The sequence below is a fragment of the Echinops telfairi genome, unplaced genomic scaffold, assembly GCF_000313985.2.
Source record: "Echinops telfairi isolate 266 unplaced genomic scaffold, ASM31398v2 ScPeMD7_7424;HRSCAF=8462, whole genome shotgun sequence".
NCBI classification, from domain to species: Eukaryota; Metazoa; Chordata; class Mammalia; order Afrosoricida; family Tenrecidae; genus Echinops; species Echinops telfairi.
Genome location: NW_022111324.1, coordinates 29,264,817 through 29,280,732, shown reverse-complemented (window position 1 = coordinate 29,280,732; position 15,916 = coordinate 29,264,817). Strand labels below are relative to the sequence as shown.

The window sequence follows — 15,916 nt, the reverse complement described above, 5'->3', positions numbered from 1 at the left end:
ACCATCATTCTTTTACATTTAATTTCTCAGTGAACTGTGTCCCAAAATGAAAACAGAAACCGAGCTCTAATAAATCCATACCATAGAAAATAAATGCAACATTATACTTTGATTAGTTATCAAATGGGCCATCAGGATGGAAAGCAACGTTTACATTTTTTTTTTAAATCAGTGTCTGTGATGATCTGGTGATCAAAGTGGTGAGCGGCAGGACTTTTAGGCTCCCTACAAATCCTCAGCACCCCAGCTTCCCCTGTTCATCAGCGGGGAGCACATAAGAGACTATCCACCGAGCTAATAGGGATCACCATGTAGACTCAGATTGTAGAGAATTCAACCTTTTCTCTCTCTCCCCTTTCTCTCCAAGGTGGTGGTGGGTGATGGAGGAAAATAGCATTTCTTTTTTATGTAAAACAAAGCGAAAACGCTACTAAACAAATGTTAAGATCTGTACACCGCCTGTAGCTATCGTACTTCATCGTTGATAAAATTAAAGTATAAAACAAGTCAGCCTTTGTGAGCCTTACCCACTCCAATATGGCCCGACTGTGACTTCCTCGGTACCCCCAAAGCCCAGGGCCGAGCCCCTGCGGCGGTGGCGAGCGAGGGGGTTCCCTGCGCTCTGCGACCAGCGGGCGCGGGTTCCGGGAGAGGAAGTTGGCGGGGCCCCATCCTGACCCCGGCGCTGTCCAGGCCAGCGGGCGGGCGGGCGGACGCTCCCGGTCCCAGACTGGAAGGAAGTCGAGGGATCTGGACCAACCGGGCTCGGGGGCGGAGGGAGTGGGAGAGCCCCGGGAAGATCCGCGGGGGAGAGGGGGGGGGGCAATCCACTCGGCGTCCACCGCGTGGCAGCCGAGGGCAGCGTCCCGGGTTTCCGATTGTCTCATTTGCGTGGCCCATACGCAAGAGAGAGGGCGAGAGCGAATCTACCACGTGGGACAAGTTTTCACGCATAAAAGGGACGTTCCTCTCCACGAGCCTCCAGTTGTCATAGAACGGACTTGCAGCGACCTTGAAGATACGCGCCGGAGCTGCTCCATAGAGCCTCCACCCATTCTGCATCCCGGAGCTCGTGAACTTGGACGTCTCGCCGGCCTGCCTCCCGCATCGCGCCCCGCGCCGCTCCCGCAGCCCAGATGCTCGCCCGCCTCCTGCTGCTCGGCGCCGCGCTGGCGCTCTGCCGTGCCAGTGAGTACCGGGGCTCCGCCTGGGCACCCGCTCCCACTCCCAGCCCCTTTCCCGTACCCCCGCCGTGCAAACGGCCCTGGACTTCGCACAGAGCTGGGACGTGGGGTCCGCAGTCATCTTGGAACAGTTGCTGAAGCTAAGTGGGAGCAGTGAGAGTCCTGTGCAGGTTGTCACGCTACAGGAGGGTCTGATACTTATCTGAACCTTTGTGCGCTGGTACCGACAGTTAATGAATGGTACCAACTGAAATATGATAGTTAGTGCTTTTCTATTCCCGTGTGCGTGTGTGTGTAAGGATACGTTTGAAAATTTTCCCAAATTTTTGTATTAAACTATCCATTTTAAGTTCAATACTTCCAAAATGCTCCCTTGGACTCCTAAAATGTTATTAAGAAAAAAGTTTCGTAGCATTTTTTCAGGTTAAGTGGGTTGCTGTTGAGTTGGAATAAAAAAACGGGAGCGTCTAAATCGTAATCCTTCTGTGGGACAGTTGGGGGACTGGGGATGTTGTCATATTAAACAAATGTTGAAATCAAGACCATTGAAGAATGATTTTTTTTCCTCTTATTTTGTTGTAGCAAATCCTTGTTGTTTCAACCCATGTCAAAACCGAGGTGTGTGTCTGACCACAGGATTTGACCGGTATGAATGTGATTGTACCCGGACAGGGTTCTATGGTGAAAATTGTTCAACACGTAAGTTGGTCCTTGAGTTTCTTTATTTTAAAGATAGCCACATAACACCTATTGTGTTCTAGGTCTGTGTCTTAAAATGGACTGTTAATCTCTCCCTTCTTTTTTTTCCCTTGTCTGCAGCTGAATTTCTGACAAGAATAAAATTATTACTGAAACCCACTCCAAACACAGTGCATTATATACTTACTCACTTCAAGGGCGTTTGGAACATTGTCAATAACATTCCCTTTGTGCGGAATGCCATCATGAGATATGTGTTGACCTGTAAGTAAAACTTTCTTTCAGCTTCCTAAATGAATAGTGTGCTCTACACGACTGCTGATTACTAAACTCTCTCTAAAAATGCATAACAACCTTGACAGGATGTTCATAAATATACACTTTCAGTGAGGCTTTTATGTAATGGCCAAAAAATATTACAATTTGAGTCTCATTTTATTTGTATAGCCTTGTCTCTACACCATAATTCTACCAGTCATTTCTGGAAATGTATCACCCATTTTTTAATGGCTATTTTTTTCAAATTAAAAATGAAAAGAAAAGAAAACTATATATATATCTATATATATATATGATTGCAAGACTGCTGTGTAAAAAATGTATATTATCAAAGATACACTGTAATGAGTCTATCTCTCCTCATTTTTTCATGAAAGTGGCAATTAAAGTATAGCTATATTTATATGTGCCATATTTGATCATTAAAATTGATTCAGTCTTTAGTGCCACTTTCCTATTTTCATTTTAAAATAAGAATAAACATTGATTTGTTATGTGTATGAGAACTCTTTGTTTTCTTTTAACTTTCAGCAAGATCACATTTGATTGATAGTCCACCAACTTATAATGTCCACTACGGCTACAAAAGCTGGGAAGCCTATTCCAACCTCTCCTATTACACCCGAGCCCTTCCTCCTGTGCCCCAAGACTGCCCCACTCCGATGGGGGTGAAGGGTAAGTTACAGGATGTGTTCATTGCTCTGGGCATCGGATTGCTGTCTCACAAAATCAGTCTCAGACCATCATTTACTTGTTAATCAAAGTATGTTTTCCCTTATTGTGAATACCTGGAAGAGATTTCATTTTAAAACCTGGATCTATATAAATTATTTCATGATAATGAGAGTGAGCATTTTGATATTTCTAATCCTTTAAAATGATTACATCAAATGATTACTAGTATTGGTTCAATAAAAGTAGATTATACAAGTCAATAATCAATTATCCCCTCATTGTCATAGAGCATTTTATTATAATCCTATTCACAGTTCCTCTGTAAATGAACAATGCTCTTGAAAATTGACATTCACGATCTGCTTCCTTGAATATCTGTTCTTACTGTATCTTTCTCATCTTTCAGGGAAGAAAGAGCTTCCTAACTCAAAAGAGGTTGTGGAAAAATTTCTTCTGAGAAGAAAGTTCATCCCTGATCCCCAGGGCACAAATATGATGTTTGCGTTCTTTGCCCAGCATTTCACTCATCAGTTTTTCAAGACAGATCATAAGCGAGGACCAGCTTTCACCAAAGGATTGGGCCATGGGGTAAGAACGTGTCAAATAAGAATTGTAGCATATCAAAGTGAAATACTAACATTAACTACAAAAATAAAAACAAGCCAAAAAAATTGTTTGCTGAGTGATTCATCCTTTTTTAAAAATAATTCACTATCTATAAAATTCCTTAATGGACTTTTCCAGTTTAATTAACTGATTTAGTTAGACATGTACATAGAAACAGAGATTATTATTATTACTACATTTAATTTGCATCTTATATTTTTAAGATATTCTTGCTGTCAAATGTTGTGACTTCAAAAACATTTTAGTTCCATGAGTGTATTGCTTTACATCCATAATAAGGTTTTTTGATATGCTATCTAGAAATACTGTGTAACTGCACAGAAGCACATATATGAGATATTAATACTATTGAACACAAACCATAGTTCTGTGGCTTCAGAGTATAATGTATTTTGTGATTATGATAAAATGTGTTTTATTAGAAAATGTAATTAAAACAAGCTAAGTCATCAAATTATTTAATGATAAATTATATTATAAACATTTTGTATGAGAAAAACTTCAGCAGTAACAAATTGAAATTTTTCCATGATTTTTTAGGTGGATTTAAATCATGTCTATGGTGAAACTCTGGATAGACAGCATAAACTGCGTCTTTTCAAGGATGGAAAATTGAGATATCAGGTAAATTCCATTAGAATGCTAAGAATTAGCTGTGACTCACTGCCCAATTTTATATTTTAGAATCATCAGTCATAAAATTTCCTTCCTAGCCGTTAAAAATTAAGGTTTGTTTATTACTTTTTTATTTTCAGATAATAGATGGAGAGATGTACCCTCCCACAGTCAAAGACACTCAGGCAGAGATGATCTATCCCCCTCATGTGCCGGAACACCTGCGCTTTGCTGTGGGCCAGGAAGTCTTTGGGCTGGTGCCTGGTCTGATGATGTATGCCATAATATGGCTTCGGGAACATAACAGGGTGTGCGACGTGCTGAAGCAGGAGCATCCAGAATGGGATGATGAACGGTTGTTCCAGACAAGCAGGCTAATACTGATAGGTAAGCAAAGGAGAAAATAATTTAAACCAAACCTTCTTGCCCTGAGAAAATCATTGTGCTATTCTTGTTATATTTGAGTAATTCTGGAGATATTAATATAGTCAAAGTTAAGTCCCTTGTACAGTATTTCCTTAAAACAGAAAGAAAAAAAGGTTTATATATATCCACATTTTCATTCTTGAGTTCATGGATAATGTCTTGACATTAAAAAGATAAATATAATCGTAGTAGAAGTGAATGAATATCAATTTAGCGAAATTATATTTCAGTTTCTTTAAAGCTTGTGATCAGAAAGGTTTACTGTTCGTTCCTTTTGTGCCATTAGGGGAGACTATTAAGATTGTGATTGAAGATTATGTGCAGCACCTGAGTGGCTATCACTTCAAGCTGAAGTTTGACCCAGAGCTGCTCTTCAACCAACAGTTCCAGTACCAAAATCGGATTGCTTCGGAGTTCAACACGCTCTATCACTGGCATCCTCTTTTGCCTGACACCTTCCAAATTAATAACCACGAGTACAGCTTTCAACAGTTTATGTACAACAATTCTGTGTTACTGGAGCATGGACTTACCCACTTAGTTGAATCATTCACCAAGCAAATTGCTGGCAGGGTAAGCATTATTATTGGAAAACAACTTTTTTTAGAATTTCTGCTTATTTTTAAAACTTACTAAAAGAGTAATTATTTATTTCTAACAAAATATTTTTTAAAAATAAGAAGCCTAACATCTTTTTGAAAAGTGTAGCCGACATTTTAGTGCATTCTTGCCAAAAAATGGCAATGAATGACTGTTCCTTAAAATTAGAAACTTTCAAAACTGTTCAATAATCTTACTATAAATATTTGAGATTTGAGTATCTTTTAACATTCATAAATTTTAAAAGGCAGAGTATTTCTAGACTAATGTCTCATTGATCTTTAAGGATAGCTTTCATTGAAATGCATGCAAGCATCTTTTCAAAAGAGAAAGATAACGTACTCTTACTGGGAACATCGGTATTACTTACTTTTATACCCAAGGAATGTTTTTAAATAGGAATTGTAAATTTGCATGAAGATCTTGTTTTGAAATGTAACTCATTCTCCACAGGTTGCTGGTGGCAGGAATGTTGCATCTGCGGTACAAAAAATATCTCAGGCATCTATTGACCAGAGCAGAGAGATGAAGTACCAGTCTTTTAATGAGTACCGCAAACACTTTATGATGAGGCCTTATTCGTCATTTGAAGACCTCACTGGTGAGAAGTAGTCTAAGCTTCTTAAAAGAATTCAAGTCAAATTGAAACAGCAGAGAAGTTGAAAGAAAATTGAGATAGAGGGTAAAACTTTTTTTTTAAGTATTACATTGATTGACTCTCTTTCCACCTTTATAGGAGAGAAGGAAATGGCTGCTGAGTTAGAGGCGCTCTATGGTGATATAGACGCTATGGAGCTGTATCCTGCTCTTTTGGTAGAAAAGCCTCGTCCAGATGCCATCTTTGGAGAGACCATGGTAGAGCTCGGAGCACCATTCTCCTTGAAAGGCCTCATGGGTAATCCAATATGTTCTCCTAACTACTGGAAGCCTAGTACTTTTGGTGGAGAAGTCGGTTTTGAAATCATCAACACGGCTTCAATCCAGTCTCTTATATGCAATAACGTGAAGGGCTGTCCCTATACTGCGTTCAATGTCCCAGATCAAGAGCTCACCAAAACACTCATCATGAATGCAAGCTCTTCCCACGCCAGACTAGGTGATATCAACCCTGCAGTGTTGCTAAAAGAACGGTCAACTGAACTCTAGACATCTGTGGATCATATTTATTTATTTATAGGAACTATTTCCTCTAATATAATTATTTAATAATATTTATAACTCCTCATGTTACATCTTCTGTAACAGAAATCAGTACTCCTCTTGTGGAGAAAGGGATCACATTTGTGAAAAATTTTCTGTGTTACTACTTTGAAGACTTATTCTCTTCATGACAGTTTGTGATATCATATGAACAAAAGCAAAGAGCAATAAGAGGAACGGCATAAGAACACTTAACAAAAGCTGTATTGTTAACCAGTCGTCAAAAGGCTTTTGCCCTTTTGATTTTTCTGATGTGTCTTCCATGATGCCTTAGAAGCCAGTTTTTGGAATACTGAAATGGTTCTAGACATTTATTTATTATCAAACAAATGAAAACAAAGGTACACATGCATTTTCAAATAAATTTCTAAATCAGACATTAGCAATTATTTCATGCAAATGTTTTAGAGCAATATTATAACTATATGAAATTTCTAAGTTCACAGGGTAGAATCACTTTTGAAAACTGGTTTATTTCTTATACTAAATTATACTACTGCCATTAGTAAAATGAGCTGTCCTAAATCTGAAGCTATAAAATTAGTTCAAATTAGTGAATATGACATTACATAAGAGATAATTGCTCTTTTGTTAGGAGTGAAAAGCTATTTATGTAATTCATTGTCACAACTTCTGTTTAATAATATCAAAATGCCAAGTGTATTAAGGTGGTGAAGACATTGCATACATTAATTTATTATGCCTTGAATAAAGCCATTCACTATGTGCCTTGGAGCCAAGTCTGATGATCTGAATGCTGCTCCTTTTAGTTTCTTTTAGCCAGTTTGTTAAGAGAAACTCTATTCTGATCATTTTACTTCTTTTGCTTAGTTTTATGGAGACTAGTGGCCTCCTGGTTTAGTGGATTACACATTGGGCTGCTAATTGCAAGTCATTGTTTCAAACTTGCCAGTAGCTCCGGGACAAATTGAGTCTTTCTGCTCCCATAAAGATCGATAGTCCCAGAAACCCACAGGGATAGTTCCACCTTGTCCTACAGGGACACTATGAGTTGGAAACCACTTGATGGTTTAAGTGAATTGGTTTTTGGGTGTGCTTTTCTTAGTTTTCAAATCAAAGTTAGTCTCTCTTTGGACTATCTACCTATATTTCCTTTCATAAACTTTTGGAAATGTTCAGGGAAACCTCAGCTCAGGACTACTATTCAATGCTTTTTAAGATGACAAAGTCCCTGGGTTATGCAAAGTGTTAAATCACTTGCCTTCTAACCAAAAGGTTGGCAGTTCAAGCCTACCTAGAAGTACCTCAAAAGAAAGGCCTGGTGATTTACTTCCAAGATGTCAACCCTTCAAAGCCCCACAAAGTACAGTTCTACTCTGACACCCATGGTTCACCATGAATTGGAACCAACTTGCTTTTTTGGTTAAGATCACAAAAAGAAGAAACTGTCTCTTAGAAAGACATTAGAATGTTAGCTTGCTTTAACTTAAAGATAGAGAATGTTGCTTACAAGTACATTTTAACTATCTGTAACCAAAGAACTTAGTGTCCTAAGAAAGAAACTGTAGGACCTCATTATAGGGAGGAAATTACATTTGTATTCTAACGAATGCCCTTTATTGTTTAAAAAAATAACAACAATAAGACTTCTGAGCAGATAAGAGCAAGTAGGTATTTTTTCTCTATATCTCATTGTCAGCTGACATTTTTCTTGTACTGTATATTAATTTATTGAAAGTGATTATTTATATTTCAATCAGTTGTGATGTTATAAACTGTGTCTAAGCCTACAATCGTTGATCATTTCAATTATGTCAAAATCAGTATTTCCATGTTAACAATCAAAAGAAATGATTGAATTAAGGTTTGTGAATTAATTATTCCAAGTCTCAGCTTTAGTATGATGAAATAATTAAAGGTTTACCTATCCACCAGTTCACAAGGAGGATTATGTTTCATTAGCCTGATTGTGCCGTAAGAGTGACCTTTTAGAAATTCTTTGAAGAACATGTGGCTTCTTCACTAATTCATTCAACCATAATTTACCAGGGAAATAGTCTGTATGAAGTGTTGTGGGTTTTAGTAATTTTTGAATCAAGTGTTAATTGTAGATAAAATCAGTGTTTGTGTGAATACCAGGGAAATTGTGTGTCTGGGAAATGGGAAAATAAGTTGTCATTGGAGACAAATAACTCAGGGGAATTTTTCTTTAAGATTTTATTTTTAACAAGTTCAATGTTAAAAAAAAGTAGTAGTCAATTGTAGAAGTGCTACTATAGAAAATTGTAACTTTGCTGATCTTCAAAGAAGGGCATTGGGATTGTTTTTAACATCAACCTGCTGACTGAACCTAGAAATTTTGGGATCTATATGTGAATGCTTTGGTGCCTCAGACGAATGTGTATTTAAATTAACTTAAATGAAAAGAAATCTTGAAATGAATTTCTGTATATTTTTATACTATTTAAGAATTGAAAAATCTTTTCAAAATAAATTTTGATCATCTCTATATACCTTTGTCTTTGATTATAATTTCTTTGATACATTGCTCTTATAGGAAACTGTTGATTTGTGTTCTCCTATCGATTAAAAACTATACTGGCTCTTTGGTGCCTCCTTCCCCCCACTATCATGACCTCAATTCTACTTTACAAATTGGATTAGACCAGAGCATGCACACTGTTACAGACAAGGCCCGCAACACAGGGAATCCAGGATAGATAAACCCCTCAGGGCCGACAAGGAGAGTAGAGATACCAGGAGGATTAGGGGAGGGTGGGAGGAGAAAAGGGGACTAGATCACAAGGATCAATGTAGAACCCCCTCCTGGGGGACGAATAATGGAAAAATGGGTGAGGGGTGACGGAGGACTATGTAAGATATGGAAAAAATAATCTATAACTTATCAAGGGTTCATGAGGAAAGGAGGGCAGGGGGGAGGGGGAAGAAATGGGGTGCTTCTATCAGGGGCTCAAGTGGGAAGAGAATGCTTTGAAAATGATGATGGCAGCACATGTGCAAATGTGTTTGACGCATTGGAGGAGTGTATGGATTGTGATAAGAGATGTAAGAGGCCTCAATAAAAGTATTTAAAAAAAACAAGACAAAACTATACTGGCCCTTAATGAAATGTCTCTACTCTCCTTCAGAGAGAGGTTTCTTAGGCCTATTAATTTATAACATCTTATTCATTGAAACATTGGGTTAGAAAATGGTGTTGTTTGTGCTATGTATGATAGTAAGAAGAGCGAGCTCATTGCCTAATCTAGATGGCTAGTGGAGTGGGAAAAATCAAATACATCAAACAAAAAATAAAACTTTATTTTATTTTCATTTAAAATAATGAGAGATTCAATCTTTTGTTTTCTTTTTGTTTTTTCTCCATTAGTGTTGGTTTACCTACCTACATAAGATAGGCATGAGAAGCAAGCCCGAGGAGAAAGCAATGGGACCAAAGGTTACGCAGGGACTTGGGGGGAAGAGGAAGTAGAGGAAGGGAGTGGTGAGCAAACAACACCATAGCCATGGACAGGGGAACAACTAGGGAATTAAAATCAACAACCAGGAGGACATAGAGATCCTGCTGTTGTTGGAACCACAGCAGTCTAGCTGAGAGGAATCCCTGAGAAGCAGAAGAAGGGCGAGTGTGATGGTGGGGCAGGAGGAAGGTAAAAGGAAACAGATCTAGGAAGCAAACTATGGATGGAGGTATAAACATAGTTGCTTACATAAGTAAATACATTAATTCATAAAAATAGAGGTATTGGGCTATGTACATATATTTATACATAAATATACTGAAATAGTGGACAGACTTCGGGCCTCTGCTCAAGCTCTCTCTCAGTGCAAGAACCCTTTGTTCAAGCAACCTGGCATTCTGTGATGTTCACCCTTCCAACAGTGCTGAAGACAAATGGGTGCATAAGCAATTGTAGTGAAGAAAGCGGATGGTGCCCAGCTATTAAAAGATAGAGTGTCTGGGTTCTTAAAGGCTTAAAGTTTAACAAGCGGCCATTTGGCAGAGAAGCCGCAAGACCACAGGGAATAAGCACACCAGCCTGTGTGATTATGAGGTGTCAACGAAATCAAGTAACAGGCAACAGAAGACCCAAAACAAACAAACAAAAAATATATTGCTGAGAACAAAGCGGGTCAGAGCAGAGATCCAAAGCCCATCTGTAGACAATGGGACATGCCCTCACTAAAGGGTCACAGGGAAGGGATGAGTCAACCAGGGCACAGTGTAGCACCAACGAAACACACAATATTCCACTGGTTCTGTGAGGCTTCCTCCCCCTCACTATCATGACCCCAGTCCTGCCTTTCCCTTTGGGTTAGACTGGGATGTGTATACTGGTACAGATAAGACTCATGACACCCCGAATCCAGGTCAGATAAACCCCTCAGGAACACAAATGGGACTAGCCATCCCAGGGGGGTAGGGGGAAGTTGGAGAGCGGAGGGGAGGAAGGTGGACACCAATCTCAATGATTGACACAGAACCAGCCACACACCACCCCTCCCCCGCCCCCACCATAGCAGGACAAATAACAGAAACTGTGGGGGAAGGGAGACAGCAGTGAATGCAAGATATGAAAATAATAATAATTTTATCACTGTGTCACAAGGGTGCAAGAGTGGAATGGAGGGAAGAAAGAGGAACAGATACCAAGGGCCCAAAAAGTAACTGTTTAGAAAATGATGATGGCAACATATGTACAAATATGCCTGATAAAATTGATGTATGGATTGTTACAAGAGCTGTAAGAATGCCAAATAAAATGATCTTTTAAATAAATATAAAATGACAGATTATATTTAGGTAAATCATTGATGACATGTACCTCACTAACTGTCTCCTAATATGCACCTACTCTTGTCATCTTGGTAATTTCAGCATCCACATATATAACACCCTTTCTCGCCTCTTTATTCCTGAACTTTCTCCATTGCAATGATGCCTATCTCCTGCTGCATTTCCCATGGTGATACATAACTCGATCTCACCAACTAATCCAAACTAAACTCCTGGCCAGCAAGTCAATCCTGACTGATAGCAACCATCGGTGGCAGAGTAGAACTATTCTCATGCAATTCAGATACTAAATCTTTGCAGGAATAGAAAAGCTTCATCCTTCTCTGGAGGAGTGGCTGGTGCTTTCAAACTGCTGACCTTTCGGTTAGTGGCCCAATGGAGCTCCTCTTAAAGCATGCATGAACAACTATATTCAACTTCTTTCCTGAATTCCTCTAATCAAGCAAGAGATGTGGCTTTGCTTCAGCCTCTCATGATTGCTCTCTCCTGCCTGGGGACTGCCGATGACACTCATCAGCCCTGACTGGGCTAGTAGGGGATGTGGAAGTGCTCTAGCGTGACTTCTCCCAATTACTCAAACTCTGTTCACAATGACAGCTATTCACAAGGCACAAGGTGTGGGATAATTTGCATGCTTTCAAAGAAGTGTTTTGCACTCACAGAGTACTCGGAAAGAAGAGAGGAAATGGCCAGTGAGTGAACAGTCCATCCCCTAAGCAGCCGAAAATATGGAGCTGACACAAAAGGCAAGAATGTTTGTCTGACAAACATCCTGAAACCTCCCCTTTAAAATTTAGGTTTCCTGTAACATTATCATTCGTTTCTATTTCATTACATTTATATTGATATATTCATTATATGTTTATACATACATTTATATTTATATATTCATTACCTTTCATTATATTAATTATATTTCATTTATTTTTAGCCATTGTCATTATTAAACAACTTACTAAATATTGGGTTAGCTATAGGACTAGTTAAATTGGGAGAAGCCTGCTTTCAAGACAGAGAGTGAGCCTTTGAATGTTAAAAGCAATATGATGTATAATATTTGCTCCACGAAAGTCCTGGTGGCATAGCCCGTTTAGCCAGGTTGCTGACAGCAAAGTCCATGTATTGAAACTACCAGCCCCTTCAGGGGGAAAATGAGGCTGTCCGCATCTGTAAACTTTTTTAAAAAATCATTTTATTAGGGGATCATACAGCTCTTATCACAACCCATCCATCCATCATTTATACATATGTTGCCATCATCATTTTCCAAACATTTTCTTTCCACTTGAATTCCTGGTATCAGTTCCTATTTTTTCCCTCCCTCCCTCATGAACCCTTGATAATTTATAAATTATTTTTATTATTTCATGTCTTACACTGACCTATGTCTCCCTTCACGTACTTTTCTGTTGTCCATCCTTCTGGGAGAGGATTATATGTTGATGATTGTAATCGGCTCCCACTTTCTCCACCCAACTTACCCTTACCCTCCCAGTGTCACTACTCTCATTATTGGTCCTGAGGGGGTTATCTGTTCTGAAAGAGTAGACAAGCCAGTCAGGGTGCAGTTTGGCACTGATGAAACATACTACTTTCCTCTACTTCTTTACTGCTTCCTCCCCGGCACTATCATGAAGCTAATTCTACCTTACAAATCTGGGAAGACCAGAGCATATACACTGGTACAGATGAGAGCTGGAAACACCAGGAATCTGTAAACCCTACATAGGTTCTCTGAGTCTGAATCAAACTTCATGGCCATGGATCTGGGGGCTTGGGGATTTTAGACACATAGCCCTCTGTTTTTCACATTCTCTTTTTTTCCCTCTTTGAAATGTGCTATATATCATGTATGTTGTTAATAAAGTCAATTTAAATAGAATATGACTTCTTTTAGCAAACTTTTAATAGAACTCTTAACATCATTTGCATTAACAGAGATAGTCTTCTGTATTATAAAATGTTTAAGGGTTTTCAAGCTAAATTTCTAAACTGAAACTTAGAAGTCAAAAAAGTATGTCTGATGCAAAAGACATATTGGTCGACTGAATACATACTAGCTTTAAAGCATGGACCTAGAGTTAAGCAAATTCAGGTCAGAATCCTGGACCTTCTCCCTTCTAAGCAGTGTGCTTAATATCACCCCTATATTCCTCATCTTTAGAAGATAATGGGAGCAATAATGCTTACTGTTTCTGGCTCAGAGCTGACATACAACATAAGGTGTTCTCCTCCCATGTATAGCCAAAGGAGGTCAGATATGGCCTGTGTACCATTTACTCACTCAGAATCTGTGCTATTTTATGTAACAGGGCAAGGGGGAAATTGTTTGGAAATTTATATATGGCTATGAAATGATCTACCTTTAATATAAAAAAGATAATCCTGGAACATCTGGATAGGTTGATGTAAAATCAATATTCCTTAAACATTGAAGAGTGAGACAGAAAAGTCAATGTCAAAATGATGATCTGAAATATGGTAATATGATCTGAAAAGAGATTCACCATCCATTCTTAGCTTTGAAAATGAAGGTACCAGAGGTCAAGGACTGCAGGCAGCATCGACAAGTTCTGACTCAAAACAATCTCATGTACAATAGAACAAAATGCTGCCTGGCCCTATGCCATCTTCACAATGGTTATGGGTGAGCCCTGGTCGCAGTCACTGTGGACTCCCTCTGATAGATGGCCTTCCTTTCTTGCTGACCCTTTAATTCACCAAGCATAATTTCATGTTCTAGGGACTGGTCCCCTGATACCATGTCCAAAGTATGTGAGACAAAGTCTCGACATCCTCACTTGCAAGGAGCTATTGAGCTGTCCTTCTTCCAGAACAGACCTGCTCATTCCTCTGGCAGCCTGTGGCATACTGTAGTCGGTATTCCTAGCTGACATCACTGCTCAGATGCATCAGGTCTCTGGTCTTCTCACTTGTTGAGCAAGATAAGAAAAACTGGTTAGAAATGTCATGCGTAATATTTTATAGATTTCATAAGACCCATAAGGAAGAGGCAAGTCAGTTTTGGCATTATCGCAGCATGGTGAAATGAAAAGGGAAATCAATAAATAAAAGCAGTTAAAGAGTCAGGAAAATGTGTGCGCAATATACTTAGTACTCTCCAACATGCTTAATTATTCTCATTCCTTTAAATCTTTATGATAGGATTGTGGCATTTATTTTTCTATTCTCAGTATGGAGCTCAGTGCTGGGAATATCCAAAATACTCATTATTAGTATTTATTTAGATGAATATGCCACATCTAGCATAAAAAGACACTTGCAAATGAGATGGTCAAATCACACTGATAGGAAATACAGTTACTGCTTACTGAAATGGCCCTTTGGGGTTTTAGGCTACTTTGAAAATCTGGTAAATGCGATACACCTAAATCAACAATACACCATCCAATCAAACACAAAACCATCCCAAATTGTCACAGACCTTCACCTGGTATGGTTGTTTAAGCCCTTGAGGATGCTCCAGTTTCAAAATGTAAATCAATGAATTCTCCTTCAGAGTAAGGGAATCAGAAAGGAGTTGAAAAAGATTGAGGAAAAACATACAAGGGGAACCACTAATGATGTCACAGGAAAGACTCTCAATTGAAAACCAAATAACTGAGAGACACTGTCCTGCTATGAATCTACTTTGTCATATTTAAAGAAAATTTTTGACAAAACTTCAGACTATTGGTTAATTTAATAATCTTTCAAGTACCTTTTGATCTTCAATTTCCACCATTCTTTCTGGAACTGTTTCTGTTTAACAAAATAACAGAGTTAAATCTGATAACTTCACTCCATTTCAATACTTTCTGGAATCTCTAAATAGTCAAATTCCTTCCGGCCATTCAAGAAACTACTATAATATATATAGGCAAGTCCTGGGCAAGTTTTGTAAAACAATTCTTTAGAATGTTGCGCATGGTCTCTGCCTATATCTCATAGATGTTGCCGTTGTTAGGTGTTCTTGAGCTGTGTAGAGTCATAGTGATCGCATGTACACAAAAGAAAAAAAAGAAACAAACATTTCTGGGTCCTGAGTCACCCCCACAATTGTTATTCACTGAGATCGAGTCTGGCTCATAGCGGCCCCTGTAAGATAGGGCAACCCACAGCCTCTGGGGGTTTCTGAAACTAACTGTTTATAGGAATAGGGAGCCTCACCTGTCTCTCACTGAGTGGCTCTTGGTTTTGAATTCTGACCAGGGCTCCCCTCCACAGTTGTTGCTATGTTTGAAACCATTGGTAGTCTATCACATTGAGGGTCTTCCTATGTTTCCCTGACCCTCTCCTTTACTAATGGTTAATCTAAGATGTCCTTCTTTAAGCACTAGTCCCTCCTGCTCACATGTTCAAAGTAAGTGAGAAGTGACAGCATCCTTGCTTCTAAGGAAAATTTTGGCTGTATTTTTAACACAGATTTGTCCATCCCACTGACAACGAATGGCATATTCAGTATTCTTGCCAGCGCTGTCATTCAACTGCATCCCCTCTGCTTCTCTACCCATAGTCCAGCTGTCACGTGCACACCAGGTGGTTGGAAATATGACTTCAGTCAGGCACCTCAGTCCTCAAGGTGACATCTCTACTTTTTAACACTTTTAAGTGGTGTTTTGAACGAGACATGCCCAATGCAGCATGTATGAGTTCTTGAATGCCATGCCCATGAAATTGTTGGGAAACCAGTGACATCTTCGCAGTTATTGAAATTACAATTCCAATAATCTGCTCTTTATGATGGTTGCATTTCAGCTCAGTTGTGAGGTGTTTTTTAATGCTGGGATGTAGTTCATTGAAGGTTATGACTGTTATCAATAAGTTCCTCGAG

The 15,916-nt window shown here is 39.0% G+C and overlaps 1 protein-coding gene across 1 annotated transcript; it reads left to right on the top strand.

Moving 5' to 3' along the window:
- Positions 1–1,417: 1,417 nt before the first annotated feature.
- PTGS2 (prostaglandin-endoperoxide synthase 2) lies at positions 1,418–6,254 on the top strand. Its single transcript, XM_045297991.1, has 10 exons — positions 1,418–1,424; positions 1,767–1,883; positions 2,004–2,147; positions 2,694–2,837; positions 3,244–3,425; positions 4,005–4,088; positions 4,220–4,466; positions 4,792–5,078; positions 5,559–5,706; positions 5,842–6,254. The coding sequence occupies exons 1-10, from the start codon at positions 1,418–1,420 to the stop codon at positions 6,249–6,251; spliced, it is 1,770 nt and encodes a 589-aa protein (XP_045153926.1). The 3' UTR covers positions 6,252–6,254.
- Positions 6,255–15,916: the final 9,662 nt, after the last annotated feature.